This window comes from Falco punctatus (genome assembly GCF_963210335.1).
Source record: "Falco punctatus genome assembly, chromosome: 6".
NCBI lineage: Eukaryota > Metazoa > Chordata > Aves > Falconiformes > Falconidae > Falco > Falco punctatus.
This window is the reverse complement of record NC_137585.1, coordinates 60,678,206-60,697,240: the sequence shown is the minus strand read 5'-3', so window position 1 is coordinate 60,697,240 and position 19,035 is coordinate 60,678,206. Positions and strand designations below refer to the sequence as shown.

Genomic DNA, 19,035 nt, shown 5'->3' with positions numbered 1-19,035 from the left:
CTTGAACTGGGGAGCCCAGAACTGGACACAGCACTCCAGATCAGCCTCACCAGGGCACAGCAGAGGGGGATCTCCTCTGGTGTATCAGCCACTCCTTCCAGTATAATATGACAGCAAACTCACTGAGGGTACACTCTGTCCCTTCATCCAGAGGTCACTGATGAGCAAGTTGAACAGGACTGGACCCAGTACCGACCCCAGGGGCACACCGCTGGCTACAGGCCTGCAGCTGGACTCTGCCACTGATCACAACTCTGAGCTCTGCCCTTCAGCCAGTTCTCGATCCACCTCACTGTCCACCCATATAACCCATCATTCTTGCCTTTCCATTAAACAAGGAAGACACACGACTACGTACACATACCATTTTTTAACCTATGTCAGTGTAGTGCACTTGGTATAGACTGTTAAGTTTATAATTTAAACCTTGAGAACACTGAAACAAAGGCCTTTTTCTAAACTGAGAGTGGTGTAACCAAGATTGGCATACAGATTGCCATTACTCTAGCATGGATCTATTTAAAATCATAATCATAACCATTACACTTGCATTACTGTATTTCACACAATTTCCAATACACTTATTTTCCCCTAGTCCTTCTGAGCAGGAGGCAACATGAAACCCAGTTCCTTGCAGACATGCAACTGACTGTAGAAATCAGCTACCTAACTTTGTTTATATGCCTAGGAAAACCAGGGTGCTCTTTTAATATAACAAATTTAACAAAATCCATCTGGACCTCAAACTGTGTTCATCATTCCTGTACGTGATAAAATAGTTTGTCCGTCTTGGGGAATTTTGCTGACAGTTTACTGAAACCAGTTACTGCCTAATCCATAAATGAGACAGAACCTCTTTCATCCACATGTGTTTTCTTTTAGTATCTGGGTGGTTGAAAGATCATCACTGTAGAAAGTTTAGATGTATTGCTGTGATAATGGAATCCACTAGCAAAGCAAAGCATAAAAATATAATGTAACCATTGTTGTCATCTATCTGTACTGACACATATAAATAAGGCCACCAGCACTGTATTTTTTTTAACTAAATCTCAAAGCTGCAACAAAGTCACAAGAGTGAAGTGCCTACCTCAGATACTGCAGTATTCAATTCCCTCAGTTATACAAGAATATAGGAAATTTTAGGACAAAAAGAAATCAGAAATCACATATAAAACCATTCTCTCCCTTAGGTTACCATTTATTATTTACTGCAGATTTTTCCACTAATCATCTAAATTATGTTAGGAGTTTTTATACTTAGTGGTATGAAATTATAATCTTCCATAAATTCAGCATATTCTTCACAATGAAATTCCACTCACCATAAATCAACTTACTTCCTTCTTTTTATGTTTAATGTGAAATGTTGCTGTTGGCCCTAGCATTAGATAGGCCAATGATACTCTTTCACATGCAGAATATTACTCTCCTTCTGTGTGCACAATTTTCACAGTTCTGAGCTTGGTGATGAACAGATTACATGGGATCAGGAATGTTAAAGTATCGCCTCACTGACTAATAATTTCAGATAACTGTGTTAGGAGCCTGACGTAGAAAATTCATTATCCTCTTATGCCAACCTTACACTAAGGGAAGAAAGGCTTCTCCAGAAATCAGTTTAATGACATTCCTGATCTGTGTTGTCTCCTGTAGAACACAGTGATTACCTAGTCATCCAAGGACAACTAGCCTCCTGAACTAGTCTTCAGAATTCCATATTTCTGCACAAACCTAATCCTGTCAGTCTCATGATACTCTGGTTATGACCTTCCCTTGGGGCTTCTATTTGTTTACTATATCAAAACAGCCTGCTATGAAAGCTGTGGAATCCTAATATTGCTTTTTGTGCCTGTTTCAGCTTCTGTTCACAAAGGGCCCAAACACCCTCTCATTGAAGTTGATATTGAAGTAGGTTTACTTGGGTGGCATGCAGAATGGGCTCAGACCCAGTAATGATCACAAACATTGATCATTACGGAGGACATCAAAACCTGGAAATCAGGATGAGAGTACCATCATTATCGTCATCATCATGAGGACCACTCTCTAACTAGGAGAGTGAGACACTAGCCCTGTACATACAAGGACAAAACTTCTTTGGCCTTCAGCAGGGCCTGAATGCTACCACTTCTCCACCCTGACCATCTTCTGTGTGACTTGTCATAGGTACTTCTCTCTGCCATGTACAATCCATATTTTTCTGTGAAACGGTGGAGAACATCACTTTCATATTTGTTTAATAAAGCAAACACAACGGCTTTTTACTCCCTAGGAAATCAAGTTGAAATTGAGCAATATGCTTACTATACCTTAGGTGGAAGCAACAAATAAGATAACATTTTCCAATGGAATAATCTAACTTAAAGTAACTATGATTATTAAGACATCATTTCAAAGACTTAAATTACAACATGAAATATGTTTGCTAACTGAATATTTTTAAAAAGTACAAAGTCTATAAAAAGCATCCACCTTTTTCAGTGTATATGTTTTGATTTTGCTTACATGTCTGTACATATATAAACATGTATATATTAAATGCACTTCAATGTATAAAGTGCTTCAAAAAGACAGCTTTATTTCTCAGGTGTATAACACAGTAGAAATATGTGAGTCTTCAAGTAAAATAAAATACCAATAGGTATAAGAAGAAAACTTTTGCAATACCCTTGAAAATTTACTCAAATTAGGTTTGCCATTACTTAGATTACTTACATTAGTTTTGCCATTACCAAACAAAGAAGAATGTGCTATTCAGGTGTTCGCTACTATATTAATTATCTGGCTTCTGCCCTAATAATAAGATATTTTTTGTTGTTCCTCTCATCCCAAAAACCTGGAAGAACTATTGTTAAGTAACAAAGGACCACAGACCAAATTAATGAAATACTGTTATGTGTATTTGCCAAATAATTTTTCCAAAATATACACAATAAGTAATTTGTTGCCTTAAGTTTTTCACATGCCAACCTTTTTCACAGTATAAAATGTTAGAAAACAGAACTTATTAAGAATTTTTAAAAGCATATTCAGAACTGCACAGGCTAATAAAGAAAGTGAGGCATAGCTGCACAATAAATCTGTAATAACAAATTGCCTTAAATATTAACATCCACTATGAAAGGATAAAATAGCTTGGTTTATTACTACTACTTTAGGGAAAAAAAAAAAAAGTAAAGTTACTCTATTATTGATAGTAGTGAGTTTATTGAGTTAATAATTCCACATGAAAGTGAAGAATGTGAGATTATTACATACCTTAGACTTTATCGCTTTTTAATACTCGTTGTTCAATGAAAGGGGAAGGTTTAAGTGTCTTTATGAAAATACTTTTTTCCAAAAATATTTAAAGGTCTCAAGTCTCCCATGGAGCTGCCACATAAGTTCCTTAGGACTTTCTAAATCATAAGCGCCTGCCTTGTAAATCAATTAGTCATGTTGGTTCCTTCTGTAATTAATGCTAAGAAATAGTTGTCATGAAAGTGATCATATCATACAAATCAGTCTTGGGAGTCACTAAGATACCTTTCCACATTTCAGACAGCAAAAGGCAGGCAAGATGAATCACATCAAAGGCATCTTTTTTTTTTTTTTTTTTTAATTTCATATTTTGGCTTCTTTCTAAACAGAAGCTTTTACTACTCATTAACAGTTTAAAACTAAAAAGCTGTTTGGGAAATAATTTTGAATTATTTTCCAAAATACTTGTTTTGATGGGGAAAAAAGAATTAAATTAAATTAAATGACTGTTCTGTAAAGAAGGGTTGCTAAGTCCACCACAGAGAGTTCATATTAATGTATACTCGTATCTGCCCATCTACTTGTGGAAAACCTATTCTTCAAATGTAGTCTTTTTTCTTAGAAGGGGACATATAATTTTATGCTAATTTCCTAATATTACTTTGAACTAGTGAAAAATGAAAAAGGCAATTAGTATTTTAAAAAATAATATATATTACTGGGTTTTCTTCTAAGTCTCAGAGCTCCTTATTCTTCTGGCAGCTCAGAATACTAGACATATTTGTAGCAGAAGACAGAAATCTTTCATGCAGAAGAAAGCTTTTAGAAGTAGGGACCTTTCTTCATCCTGAAAGGCTTTACTGAAAAATGTATGGATTGGGAAATTCTTATTCTCTCAGGCACTACCAGAGTTTATGGTGACACACTGAACTTCTGTGTATGTGAAAGCAAACAAAAAATCTTGCTATCAGTTTAACAGATAAGAAATAAGAAAGATGGTATCAATCTCAGTGTAGTATTTTTTAACATCGAAACGTTTTGCAGATGAAATATAGCTATGAATAAAAAATTAATTAAAATCAAAATTATTTTAAACTCCTGGCATTAAAGTAGAAGGTCTAAAGCACGCTGAGGGAAATAGAAATTTTGTAAAACCAGCCTCAGATGTCACTTTATGAAAGCATGAATGTTGGGGCTCTGGACTTGGAATGATTGCCTTTCCTCATAATAAAGTATATTTCAACATAGTAAAGTAGAAGAGAAGAAAAAGGCATGGAAGGACCATGAGATCTTGGGGAATTATAATGAAAAGAAAGCCTTATAAAAAATGCACCCCCTCTTTGCCTATCATTCCTCATTCCTGAGCAGACAAAGAAGTCGTGTGCAGTCACTGTCTTCCAAATAGTAAACAACTGCTTTGCTCCAAGCTTTTTTTGACAAACAGAATTCCTTGCAATAGTGTTGATATATGAAGGAACACTGTAACTATTTGTTTATTAAAAATTCACCATGGTTAAATAAGAAAAGCAGGAAATGTTTCTGTTCTTTTACTAAATTATAAACACAAAACAATAATGAAAGGTATTTACATGAAGCTGGCTAAGCCTTTAATTCCACTGATTAAAGCAGTGAACGCTTGTAGACCTACATTCATAGGAAAACCAATTCATTTCTGAACAACAATATGTTATTGCCTCTTATGAGGTATTAAATTTCTTTCAGAAAGCAGAAATTAAACTTCAGAAAATGTTTAGAGTAGTCAGATTCTTCTAGGATCACACCATAATTCCAGACTACATGTTAATAGTAAACTTGACAGAGAAAGCATTCAAAGACATAAATTTTCAGTAGCAGAGAGAGAAAAAAGTGTTTCACATTGTAATGCCCAAGGCAAACACAAGTGTATCTTAACTTTTTTATCAGAGTAACTAAAATGCCATCAGCAACATTTTCCTATAAATATATTTTTACATTTCTAGTTTCAAGACAAAGATTTCCATCAGGCTGAAGTGTGAAAAGTTTTCTCAGCTGAAGAAGAAATATGTTTACTATAAACATGAAAGTGTAATTTAGATATGAATAAACTCAAGAACCAAAATTTCATCACTGCAGTCTAATACCTTTAATCCATCCTAGATCATTGGCTTATCACACTGTAGACATACAATTGCTCAGTAAGTATCCAAAAAATTTTAAACAAGCAAATAATAAATCAAACCAGTACCAAACCCAAGAAAGCAATAAATAGAACTCTTCATTAAGAACTGCACTTTACATGGTACATAGTGATTTTTTTTTTTTTTAACTTCCCCAATGAAGTATATGTTGCTAATACTCTTTCCATTTAAATGCATATCTCTGTTTAAAACTGATTCTTTTGTCATGGCCAGTAAGCAGCTACCTTCCCAAAATATGTTTTCAGCTTCAGTCTGAAAGCTATGTAATTCTGCAATTAAGGATTCTACTGAGTACTTTGCTCTCCTAAAACGAAATCATAAACTGACCACTTAAAAGAAACAACTAGATTAAGACCATTTCTTCTCCCTTTCAAAAAACATTCAGATAGAATTAGGCACTCAAAACCAGAATGTTTGGGGTTGAAAAGAGTTTATAACAAAAGAAATTATTAATTTTGCCTTTTCCCCATGTATTTTGCTAATCAATTGAAGTTGTTCATTTAGATGTAGAACCGGGTATGTAAGGAAAACATTGAAATAACCAGTATACTAACCTTATGGTATGCTAATTGTCTCATTATGTGAAGGACAGCAGAATCAATAATAAAGTGAAAGAAAGCCTTGAAAGTAATGAAAATCTGAACTAAATTTAATTGGGAATGTTCTCTGCTCTCACTCTATCTTTACACCAAAGAAATGCAAGTTTAATACAAAACAAACACTGTTTTCCTACATCCATTGCAAATAAAAAAAGAAAAAGCCAGACTTTTAAAGTGACCTATTTTTTCACATAATTTCACCTTTTTTAAATAGCAAAATAAAAAGCTTTTATACCTGAGAAAATTAACTTTTTAACCTACCTTGACTGCATATCTTGGTGTGTTTTGGACTGGCTGATTTCAGCTGGAGGTGAAGGGACTTGCTGTTGTAGCTCCACCAAAGACTGGTAGTACTGTTGCTGATGATGTTGCTGCTGTTTGTACCGAGACAAACTGAAAAATAGCCCTAAAATGGCTTTCAAATTTCCATTCCTTATTTCTATTAAAAAAAAAAAAAAAAAAAAAAAAAAAAGAAGTGAAAATACTGTAGTTTTAGACTTCAGTTTTGTAACAGTTTTGTACTAAAACATCTCTGTACATACCTATAGCTATGCATACTTATGTCTCGTATCTTCATTTATCTCTAATATCAGGGATATTAGGTATCGCTGATACTTTATTGTGTTATAATCTTTGCTTATTTATGTGTCACTGTTGCAATAAACATCAAAATAAGGTTCTCATGATTAGTCACAAGTACTTGGTCATAAAGAAGAGTAAACCAAACCCCAAATAATATACATCCTCTGAAATGAATACTCCTTCCTCAAAGCAGCACAAATATTCTCAGTGAGCAGAGTTATTCAGAAAAATCTGAATTCCTTCTGGCCTTAGGTACACACCCTTTCTACCTCATGGCTTTAAATTACTCTTCTTGCTTTCTGGGCAAATTCTGTGCACATTGGAAATAAACAATGACTTCTAGAAGAATCAGAAAGTGGAGATGGTAACACTTTTGTAGGTGAGCACACCCATTGACATGAATTTGCTAGGAACATGAGAGGAGATTAATGGAAAATACTTATTAAAAATGGTGACCATAAAGTTCATTATTACATCTTTGAACTTTTGGACTACACAGTATTTTAGCTTTCTATTTTACACTGCTATTACTGATTAATGAAGACTTCAAAACTACAGCTTTCACATGAGGCTAAAATAGCTACCCGTATGAGATTCTGGTGAGCCACAGTAGCATCCTCATGTCTCCCATTCCTTTCTTAGTTTTTCCCCAGCCTGAGATGAAGTTCTTAAAAGGATAATGTTATTCTTTGGTCATAAAGGATGTCTGTGTCAAAAAGTAAGCCTCAGGAGGCTTTAATGAAATTATCTGCAGCACTTCAGTCTGTTCATAACCTCATTATTAATTTTCTTTGGCACTGAACTTCTGGTGAAAGGTTTTCATTAGGCCTATAGCCTTATAACCTAAAATGCAACACTTCAATCTTTCTGCCTCCTCTGCAAATCTTAATACTGAGTTGTGTGTGCTACACAGCTAGCTTGGGTAATTTTTAAAGCAGAATTTGCAAACAATGACTGTCATATTCATGTCTTTAAAACCATACTAATTTTCTTTCAATAGGATTAAGCAAAATGTTAGTACATACATGAACAGGCCAGCAAACATGGCAGCCTTTATGCTCTCAACCTGTTCTTCAAAAGCAAACACAATCCTGAACTTCGCAAAATGAAAATTTGTTTTAAGTATCCATACTTTCTCATCTCCCCATGAAGATGCTGAAGGATCTTTGATTCCCCATGAGACCTTCAGAGATATGCAGAACTTTCTTAGAATTAGAAGTCTTTTTAGGCAGCAATGACTTTTGCAGTCATGGTTTCAAGGAAGATTATTATCAAGGAACAAGGAAACCTGTATTTAAAATTATCTTTAAAAAACAACAACAACAACAACAAAACCACAAAATTATCCATCTTTATGTTGCTGTGATTCTAAAAAAAATTTCTGTATTTTATGCCAGTTTTTTTATTGTTATGATTTTGCATAATTTACTATTCAGAAAAAGAACCCTTTGTTTGTTAAACCCCACTCATTTTTTTATCTTAGAAATTCACTCCTTCTATGTTAAAATATATTTTTTACTATTTCTAAAGAAGAATATTATCAGTTTTGAACTTATTTTTCTTTTCTACTTCTAAAAGAGTTAAAGTTGGAAGATTTCTCTTAAACAGAAAGAAAATCCAGAAATTTCAAATCTGTACAAAACACATGCAGGGAAGAGAAGGGGAGCATTTTTCTTTGTAGCAACTGGCTTATTATGTATCATTTGGGTTCTCCAGTAGAGATTTTGCAGTCAACATTTGACAATTACTTCTGTTTGAGACCTCCTTGCTCATGTCAAAATGAGGTGGAAAACTTGTGAAATCTTCAAACATTCATAAGCTCATGGTTTACTATTTCAGAAAATTTCTGATCATTAATAAAAGACTTAGTAGTAACAAGGCACATTTACCAAAGGCTGTTACAAGAAGCAGATTTACACTTTCTAAACAGAACTGATTTTAAACATAAATATGCTGGCAAAATGTTATGAAGGTAACTTGACTATTTCATGATAAAAAGTCTGGTTTTCTCAATTTCTTCTCCTTGAAAGAAATCATAATATTTAGATTTTACATGCTAAAAATGGTATATTTAAGGGACCTACACTGTATCACATTGTGATAATTTGAACTAATATAATTAAAAAATTATATAGGGCATTTACACCAGATTTATGACCAACTCAAAACCACCATAACTAGTTTTAATCTTATTTCAGAACTCAAGGTCTGCCTTCTAAAATTCAGTTTGAGAATAATGAAAGTTTTAAAAAATAATCCTTGCATTTAATACTATGTAGTATTATTGCTTTTAGTAGTATTTAAACTTAAAGCTACAGTGTTGAAGCTTATATCCTATTAAAAAATTATTTTCCAAAGCGAAAGAAAGGTATGAATAAAGAAATGTATTACAGAATGCACTCAGATTTTGATTTCACAAAGTACAGAAAAAAGTGTCATTCGCCATATCATGGTATTAAACAATGAAGAGTATTCTCATGAAATAAATTAATGCTATTCACACATTTTATCATTATTTTATATGCAAATAAAAATAGGCTAAAAAGTCAAGTTCTAAACAGCTTTGAGGTGAATAGCAACATGTAAATGTTCAGTACTCTTTTGCATCAACACATCTACAGTATATACAGAGGTCCTTTTAAATCATTTAAGGAGCTTTCTGTAAGCTGACAATCACAGTGAATAGACAGTACATATTGTAGCCGTGTGACACTTCTGCTAAGGTACTAGAGAGGTGCAGATGGTGAAAGATAACAATTCTGAGTTAATTTCAAGATCACTGGTTAGGATTCACAATTTTTTCCCTGTGTATCTCCTGAAAATCAACTGAAATTACCATCTCTGAAAAAAAAAAAATTTTTTTCTTCTATGTTTTAGTTGCACTACAAGCAAAATAAAAATATGGGGTTACACCCCATTAATACCTACTGCCTTCATCTGCACAGAGGCCAGAAGGATTTTGAAGGTGCATAGCTCCTTGCAGAACTGCTTAATTTGTTACAGGCCAAACACTTGTATACATTTTATTAATTTACATGATGAAGTATCTACCTGACTTAATTTTTCATTACCAAGACAATATTACATACTAAATAAGACAATTGGTATCTTAATGGTTTTGATTTAATACATTTATTAACTTAGTTGTAACTGCATCTGGCAATCAACTGAGGTGACTAATACAGCAAAAAAAGGTTTTAATAGAAGCAGCAAGACCATTCACTCTCTCACGAAATACATGACATCAAAGGAACACAATAATTTTCAGACCCACCCTTACAGCATTACTACTAATAATAAATTTGCTTAAATGGTCTTCCCTGGGTTTACCTGAGTTAGGTTCTCATATCCATGTTTGTTGTTTTGAATTGTATACATGAACAAGTTAAAAAGTATGCTTGGGAAACACTGTACCTATTAATATTGTGGAGATAACATGGAAGGATTAATACTATTGAAAAATATTATTTTAAAACATTTCTCGAGCTTCATAAACATATTGAATTTCTTGGTTCAATTTGAAGGGAAAATTAAAAGGAAACTCACTCACCATCACTAATCTGTATTTTCATGCTTTCAAGACAGCTGGAGTTTGGTATTTAGATGCAAATAATTTGCATTAAGAAAATTAGTTTTCAGAAAAAAATCCTATTACTTGTTCTGATGATTGGTTTCTCTTACCTTCTGCAGAAAGACCTTGGACATTTACGCCTCTGGCTGCCAGAAAGCTAAGACAGACATCAACATTCTCAATCTGCAATATGAACAGAAATAACAAGCAGCATAAGGCTGTTTGACAAAATGTAGAAATGCAGGGAGGAAAGAAAAAAAAAAAAAAAAGAAACAGCCCAGGAATGAATACTTTACATTCATTGCATACTACAGCTTTTTACCAAAGTTTAACAAGAATGATTACTGCTAATTGGGGAACTGATATAAAGCTTTCATTGTCTGCTTTGGTGCTTAAAAACAATTCATAAATGCCCGATCCAGAATGGCATGCTGGCAAATCAGCAACCCACCTAGTTAACATAAAACTGGATTTTATATGCTACAAGCAAGCAGCAATGAAAGCATCCACAGAGGATTAGACACTGAATATACGCCTAGAGATGCGGGTGACTAAATTAACTAAAATATGTCAGCAAAAGCCTTCAACAAATATGACAGCAAAGGTATTTCCTTGGGATGATGTAGAATTCTGTGAAGTGATGTCACAGCAGTGGTTTATTCTCTACTTTTCCCCTTCCAATCTTATGCTAAATAATTTTAGCATGCTTCATGTTTATGCTTCTTGGAAGAGTGCTTGCTTAGTGAACAACATGGTGCTGACTTCTGTTAGTGGTTTAGAAGAAATCTATAGTTACCACAGAGAACTTTAGACAGGAAAAGAACGTGTAGCCTAAATGTAGATCAATAGAAGGATAAAACATCTTACTCTAAAATGACTAAACACAAAACTAATTTGACACCCTTCATATGTCTGTTTCTAATAGGTCAGGGTTCTCTTGAGTTACCATCCCCAGCTGGTTCCCCGAGTCCTCCCAGGATCTATAAAACAAGTAAGTATAAAAGTAGATCTTTTAACTCACAACTTTTTCTGTAAATATGCTGCTATGAAAACAGAAAATTTATGTTTAGAGAGGTGTCCTATGTCAAATGCCTTAAACAGACCTGATTTTAAAACAGATTTTTTAGGTTGATGGAGTATTTCAAAGCGATTAGAACCACAAAAGTAAAATTCAATGTTTAAAAATGTATTTTAAATACCTATATTTATTGGAAAACATTAGAAAAAAAAAAAGAATATTCAACTCCAAAAATATAAGCCTGCAGTAGATCAAGTCCATGCAGTTTTATTTGAATGTTTACACATTTTACGATACCTCATATCGACAGTTTTAAAGCATCAAAACTATTTGAACTTTGGCAGTATCTTTTCTCGCCTAGGAGGAGGACCTTTATTATTGTCATGTTTCTGTGACTGTAGTTCTGTCATTATTTTCAGAAAATGGTATTAGCTGAAAGGAATATAAATATTCTTTTTACTGTTGACCCTAAAGTATATATTATGAGCTCACACGGACTGTGTTGATCCACAGGTAGTATATATAAATTTATAAATAACTGAAAAATGTTTAGAAATGTGCTTTCTAAGGATAATAAAGTCCAAAGCATTAGTAAACCCATTTTTTAAAGTATTTTCAAATACTTGTTTTCAAGGACATGCCACCATTTATAGGATGTCTCTCCTGAATCAATGAAAAAAAATCACAAAACCCAAACTCTGCAGCTAATGCTAACTAAAGTTACTTCAAAATGGGGCTTTACCATAAAGTTTTCAAAAGTCACTTTGGCAGGTGTCACCATTTTGCACAGCTGTGAATGTGGAATAACCATCTTAAAATCAACAGGGGTTACTCCAGCTCTGGCCCAGCACAGTAACTGCAGAAACTCAAGCATTAACTCTGTCATTTTCTTAAATGTTTATATAGTTTTACACCATGAAAGAAACCCAAATTAACTAGGTCATTTCAAAAGGTGTAGCCATGTGACACTGCTAAGTCAGTTGCAAGTTAGCTGCAGCTAAAACAGGAGGATTTGTTTCTTCCTCACCTCCTTTCCTTCCCAGACGTGGAGCCCTGCTGCTGCCACCTCTGCTGGGCTTCAGTGCTTCTCTGAGCACACCAGGAGCTGGCTCTGTGCAGAAAACTCACCCAGCAAAAAAGGCAAAAGTATTCTAGCCACTCCAGTTCCCTGTGCTGTCAGATAAGCACAAGAGTCAGAAAAGAAGAGGGCGCTTCCCAGCCTGAGAAAGGCATGGTTTGGGAGAGGATGGGGGAGGTGGGAAGGAGGGACAGGCAGATGATGCCACTCCTGATGGCAATGGCAAGGAGCTGGGCTGGCTCAGCCCTGACCTCAAATTACACGCCTGCATCAGTCATGAAAATAATGCACACAAAGAGATACTTGTAGTCAACCTTTAAACAATGTCAGCTACATAAGAAACGTTTTGAATGGAAATTTTCCTGTCCTGAAGAATTTAAAAGAAATGAAGATTTGTTTGGGTATTAGCTGTATAACTGAGTGTCTCTTTAAACTTTGAAATCAACAATAATGCAGAATCAACTACTTCAAAGATGGGAATTTTTTCTCTACAACTAAGTACTGGAAGCCAAAGGGGGGGGGGGTGGGGGGGCAGAAAAAAAAAAAAAAAAGAAAAATCAAGCCGACATCAGTAATATCCATCATCAGTAACATCCATCTCCAAATAACTGAAACAATCCTAGTAGACTGCCTCGTATAACCAAGACATTTTTCATAATGGCCATGTGTCTTCTGCAGTAGTTCAAAAGACCATAGCTATAAACAAAACCTAATTTATTAGAGAACATTTAAGCCCTAATGTGCTGTGAAAACTTGTCGATATCTATCTGCAATACCGAATATTAGTGAATAGTAAACCTAATACACAAACTTTAACGTACATTTAAGGTGAAAAATATCCTATAGAAATGGCACCTGGTTACTTTACATGTCTCCTTCTACAGCATGTGTCTTTGAAGTCACATGTCTCAAGAGAAAACTAGTCATTACCATTAACACCAATGACTCAATATACTGCAGAACTACAAAGCAAATTCCGTTTTGCTTCACAGTTCATGAAAAGGATTGTAATAGAAGCCCTAAGTCCACAGTCAGCCCTCTTGGTAGTGGTGTATGAAGCAATAGCAGTGGCCAGCTTTCAGACAATAGACTGTGGTTGCACTGTTAGCCTTATAATGAAGTCTTGTTTTGACTTGTGAATTGAGCAAGTTTGGTGTGGCAACTCACAGCCACATAATACACTGAAAATGTCAGAAAATAACTCTTACAGTCAGTTTTCTGATAATAACTGCAGTTACTACACAACTCTCAGGAACTCTTAGGAGACTCAGTGAGACATGCATTAATACATTCTTGGGTTATTTTCACTTTCTTTCCACTCCAGTCTAGAAAACCTTCGCCTTAAAGTTGTCCCATTTTGAAGCTTTCAGTGTGTCTCTAAACATTGCTTTAATTACCTACTTCTTGCCTTGGCAAACCACAGTTATTCTTTGAAGTCAAACCCTAGCAGCCCCAAACACTTTTTATTCAAACTTACTAACAGATGAGAATAATTTTGCAATTACAAAAGTTCTAAGAGATTTCAAGCAGCTTCCACTCCTCAATACTGTTTCAATCAAGACTGGTATGAATCCCTGAAGTCCATGTTTATTTAAGTAGTTAGTGGTGGGGTTATTATATGCTGGGGTAAACTCTTCCTAGATCTGACACTGCATATGTAGAACTCTACCTGCCTATATATCAAGGGCTAAAGACTTTGCAGTTTAACACTTACTATGGATGCCTGACAAAGTCTATATCTTACATATGCCCACAGTTTTGTAGCAAATTTTGCTTGCAGCAATTACCAGTTTGTAACAGAGATGATGTTCGTCATTATCACAAATAGTATCATCAGAATTACAAAGTGTTGTAGCCGAAGTTATAGTTCATTACAGTACAGAATTCAGGATATACAGACTGGCCTCAAATCTTACATATTAAGATACATAAAAGTGACTCAAATTTGCAAATTCTCCTGTAGAAGTTGCCAAGATCACTGTTGCTGCATAGCTCCCCATCACTGTCAATGCCCAGTTGTTTTTGGGTTTTTTTGTTCCAAAGCACTTATTTTATATTAAAGGTTCAAAAAAGTGGAAGAAGTGCAGTACACTGAATAGCAGATCTGCCATATCAAAAATCTTAAAACCTATAAATGGGATAAAGAATTAATGATATAACAAACCTTCATAGCCATTTAGACTTTTGTCCACTTAGCTAATCAATTAACCATGTTTAAAGTCAATCAATATTAGACAAGAACTATTTCTGACAATAAAATCACTTCCTTATCAAAACTCAGGAATACTATGTCCAGTTCTGAAATGTAGCTCCAGCATTGTGGCTACAGATAAACTCAGCTAAGAGGATGATAGTTTAGGAATTAAGATTTGTGGGCATCATCAGGTACATGACACCATTTGATGTTTTTTAAATTAAGCCTACTGAGTTATGCTTACAATATATTAAGCTTCTTCATAAATCAGATCCTTTTAATGTTGCTCATACACACAGCATTATGAAAAAATAACCTGAAATACTTACAGCACAGATAGTAGTAAGCTCCGATGTATTTCTATGCTCCCATTTTAAGAGGTTATAGTCCCAATGATTATGTACAAATAAGCAGCAATACTATTAATACATTATATGGCATACAAAGAAGATACATTGCAAATCTGCTGTAACATATTACATTGTCTAGTTGTGGGTAATCTGCTTTTGACTGGAAACTATTTGAAATTTTACTGACATAAATAAATCACTAAACCAGACTGTGGGACTCGCATGTAGATAAACAGTAGTACTTAATACCCAGCAGTTAGCAGACTTACAGGAAGAGCTTATTTGTGGGATTGTACTCACCAGTGAGTCAACATATAGAGTATGTCTATTTATTATAATTATTTTTGCTGTTACCAAGATTAGCTTTCATCTCTTTTGTCTGGCAAACGCCACTTTCTTCACTTCCAAACATAAAATTAATTGTAGGATGCTTTGGAAGACATGTAATGATGACTAATACAGCATTATGCTTTTCTGTATTTATAGGAAGCTCTTAAAAATACCTTGGTTTGACTAACGCTGTTTGTTAAGTTTATGATAATATAGTTTAAAAGAGCATATAGACACATCCACAAGTTAGTTGTTATTTGCCTACTCTGAGCTGGATTCCTCTTGCTAAAGAATGGGACACCTTTATAAATATTACACCTTATTATTACAGTGTTTCTATACATATATGCTCCTAAAATAGTCTTGATTATCTTGGCAGTAGAAGTAAAACAGTAATTTCTTTTAGCACTTCATTCAGTGTTATCTTCTGTAGCTCTGTGTGTGTTTTGACATACTGCTTCATGACCCAAAGCCCCAGATAAAATTTGGCAAAGGATTTGCTCTGTAGAAGTTTTTTAATGTTGCTGATGGCTGATTAGGGACACTCATGGAAATAGTCTCCCACAGAAACCCAGAGAGTCACATATACACTCACCTTCCAGAGCACAGAAACTCCATAAAACTCTTCAGTATTTGTTGGTGGTTTGGGTTTTTTTGTTTTTTTTCAACACCAACATTAAACAGTACTCCTCTGAGATTAGTGTTATGGCATGAGACACTCTGTGTCACAGTATTTCAAACACACTTTACCAGTAAGTCTTCTTCCTAAATTTCCCCAGAGTATTAACCTAAGTTGAGAGACCTGTATTTGACTCTTTCTTTCCCATGGATATTCATCATTAACAAAATTTATGGCGGTCAACAGATTTAAATGAATGTATTATTAGAAAACAATTTATTGTTATTAGACAGCTCATTCTTATTCCGGTTCTGTAGCACTAGTAGAATCAAAATCAAATAAAAATACAATACAGGCCTTACAGTTAGCATCCTGGACTCTTTAAGTATTCACAACATGCATGCTATATAAAATTAATAATATGAGAAATGGAAGAGCAGATACTATTTGTCTGTATGACTTTCACGTGAACCCAGCATGGAAGGGGACACACTGGCTTTTGAGTTCTGGCTGCTTTCTTAGTAGTAGGGGAAAGTGCCAGTGATCTAGTCTGAATTGCAGGCTCTAAGATTCAGGCAAGAAACCAAGATGCCTTCATGCGCAGATAAAAGCATTTTTGGTGCGTGTGCTGGAGCTGGTGAGAGAATGAAACTATACATGGTAGAATTAGTTATATAGAATACTCTGGAAGAAACTAGAAAATATTTTGAGGTGGGCATGGCCTAAATTCTGATCTTCCCTCACCTAATAAAGAACAGTATGACAATTGGTCATATACAGCCTCACAGATACCCATTTAAACCACACATATACACACTACCTAAAAGGTCTGTTTTTTGGGCCAAACTTATATCTTGCACAATCTGCTATGCCTAAAGCAGTTCTCAGAGACTGAGAAGGACAAGTTTATTTCACTTTCTGTTCCTAATTGACTCATCCATTGCACACATTGTGACTTGTTGACAACTCACTTGTGGTGTCAGAAACACCCAGATTTTTGGTTTGCCTGGTAACTTTGTTCCTTATGGGTTTTCTTCACAGCTAGTTTCAGTAGTTTGTGTTCCTGTTTTGCCTTTCCTTAAAGCAAAGGGCTAGAAAGCTAACACAGAGAGATATATAGAGAAAATGCTTGTAGTTCTATACTGGCAAATGTTCTTTATCCTTAGTTTTAGCACTAAGATTATTTAAAAAGCCAGACTTCATAAACCAGAGCAGGTGGACATTTAGATTTTTTCACTATGTACAAAACAGGCACAGGTCCAATACTCCCTTCACCAAAAAATAAGAATCTGACAACTCAAGAACTGTCTCCATTTCAAACAAGTGAATCCACTCTCTACTGTTCTATTTACTATCATATCTCTATATGGAGCATGATGTTGTCAGGCTGACAAATGCCCATTTCTGATAGCCAGCTTACACCAAGGAGGTTCAGCTGAAGTCAAAAGCATCTTTCCAGATCAAAACTGGTATGCAGAAATCAATTACCCAGTCCAATGTCTTTATCCTCCTGCATATTCATTCTCCAACTGTTACACAGTCAGCACTGTTTGGGCATCTAGCTGATTTTTGAATGATCACTGAAATAATACTCAGTTATGAGAATTCCCTGTTCTTCACTTGAAAACAGATGTTCAGCACATCTGAAGTTCTGCTCACCTCTTAAAAAAAAAAAAAAAAAAACAAAAAAAACCACCAAACCTGCAAAGGACAATACAATTAAAATATAAAAAAATCCCTAATACCTTTACAATTGTACATATTCTGTGGGACAAAATGCATCCAAACCATAAAAAGTAAGCAATTATGATCTGTTATAACATATGGTAAGATTTATTTTAATGGTTTGTAAAAATCAGTAACCTCAATCATTATAAGAAATACTTTCTGTGCCATGTTCTGCCTTCAGTTTGGTATTGTTGATTTACCTGTTTTCTGTGAAAAGCTGTCACAAAATTTTACTTATAAAATTGTTTTGTAGTATTTTCATTACATTTTATTGCTGTATGTTATCCACATTGATTCATAAGTATTCAAAAAGGGAGAATCCTGCTGCAGAAAACATTTTTTACTCAAATTTATCTCTATTATAGCTAGAAAAAAATAGTAGAGTTAAAGATTTTCAAAGGGAGCAATATGAAACAAATTCCTATGGTCTCATTTTACAAGTATTATAGTGAAATGTAACAAGAAACTGATTTCTTTCTATATTTTTATATTGCACGGATTAAACTAGTTTAACACATCTGAGAACAAGCCACCTGCTTTGTTGTCTCTTGCATATTTAAAGTTGGGTATGCTTATTAACATATATGTGTGTTCATACAAAATTAATAATAAAAGATTTTTATTATTGAGCAAAACTGTCTGAAAGTCTTATATTTCCATCAAGATTCCCTATGAAGAAACTGTACATAGCATTATTACATAATAAAAAAGCTTTTACTACTACTACTTAATAAGGACGCTCTGAAGAGCAGAGAATATGCCCAAATTCTTCCAAATCCTGCAGTAAATGCAATGGGAAGACATGTGGCCCAGAGTACTGCAAAATTTACCGTGACCTGACTGAGGAACCTGTTCAGTTTCAATTTTGCAGTCTCTGTGCAAGATGCTGGTTTGTCAGGCTGCATGTTCCACCCGTCCCTTGACCAAAGACTACTGAGACTGGGTGAACTTTGCCATGAATTCTCAGCTCACCTTGTAGACGTGAGGAAAATTTGAAGAAAGGGAAAACTGGGAAATAAACAAGGTCTCCAGTAAAACTTGCAAAAGTACAAAGAAGAGCAGAGACTTAAAAATCACATTATTTATGTTCTGATAATGTATTTCCCATGAGCTCCTAACATGACAGCTTATTGCAATAATTTTTTTGTAACTATACTGGAAGGCAATGTCAAGTTTCTGTGGGTGGTGTAAATTTGAAAACCCACCCAGATAAAACAGGTGTTAGCAGTTCTGCTGGGAGATATTAAGTGTGTTCTGCTGACTTGCTGTTGCACGTGGCCTTTTACCTCACCCAGATGCAAGGCACATTCCATTTTTCTATGGAAATTATAATGCATTTCAGGGTGTTAAGCAGAATACGCTGACACGCACATACATTTGGCTTGACTTTTTTCTTAAAAAACTCCTCATTACTTGCAGTAGAATAATTTAACGAGTATTCAATAAAAATAACTATCAGTGAACCATGTAACAAAAGTCCAACAAACTGTTCCAAACTAAGTATTGACTTTGCAATAAGAGATGATATATGCAAATTAAAAACTGA

General features: G+C 34.6%; 1 protein-coding gene across 10 annotated transcripts in view; it reads right to left on the bottom strand.

Annotated features, from left to right (window-relative positions):
- Positions 1-19,035, bottom strand: part of NAV3 (neuron navigator 3) — a 494,512-nt gene that overhangs the window by 235,847 nt on the left and 239,630 nt on the right. For all 10 annotated transcript variants that reach the window (XR_013928956.1, XM_080392484.1, XM_080392485.1 and 7 more), the window contains exons 4-5: positions 10,283-10,355; positions 6,281-6,458 (exon numbers count right to left, since the gene is read on the bottom strand). Coding sequence is in view for 9 of the 10 variants with exons in the window: in XM_080392484.1 (XP_080248610.1) it covers positions 6,281-6,458; positions 10,283-10,355 (251 nt within the window). In the remaining variant the exon portion in view is untranslated. The remainder of the gene's footprint in view (positions 1-6,280; positions 6,459-10,282; positions 10,356-19,035) is intronic.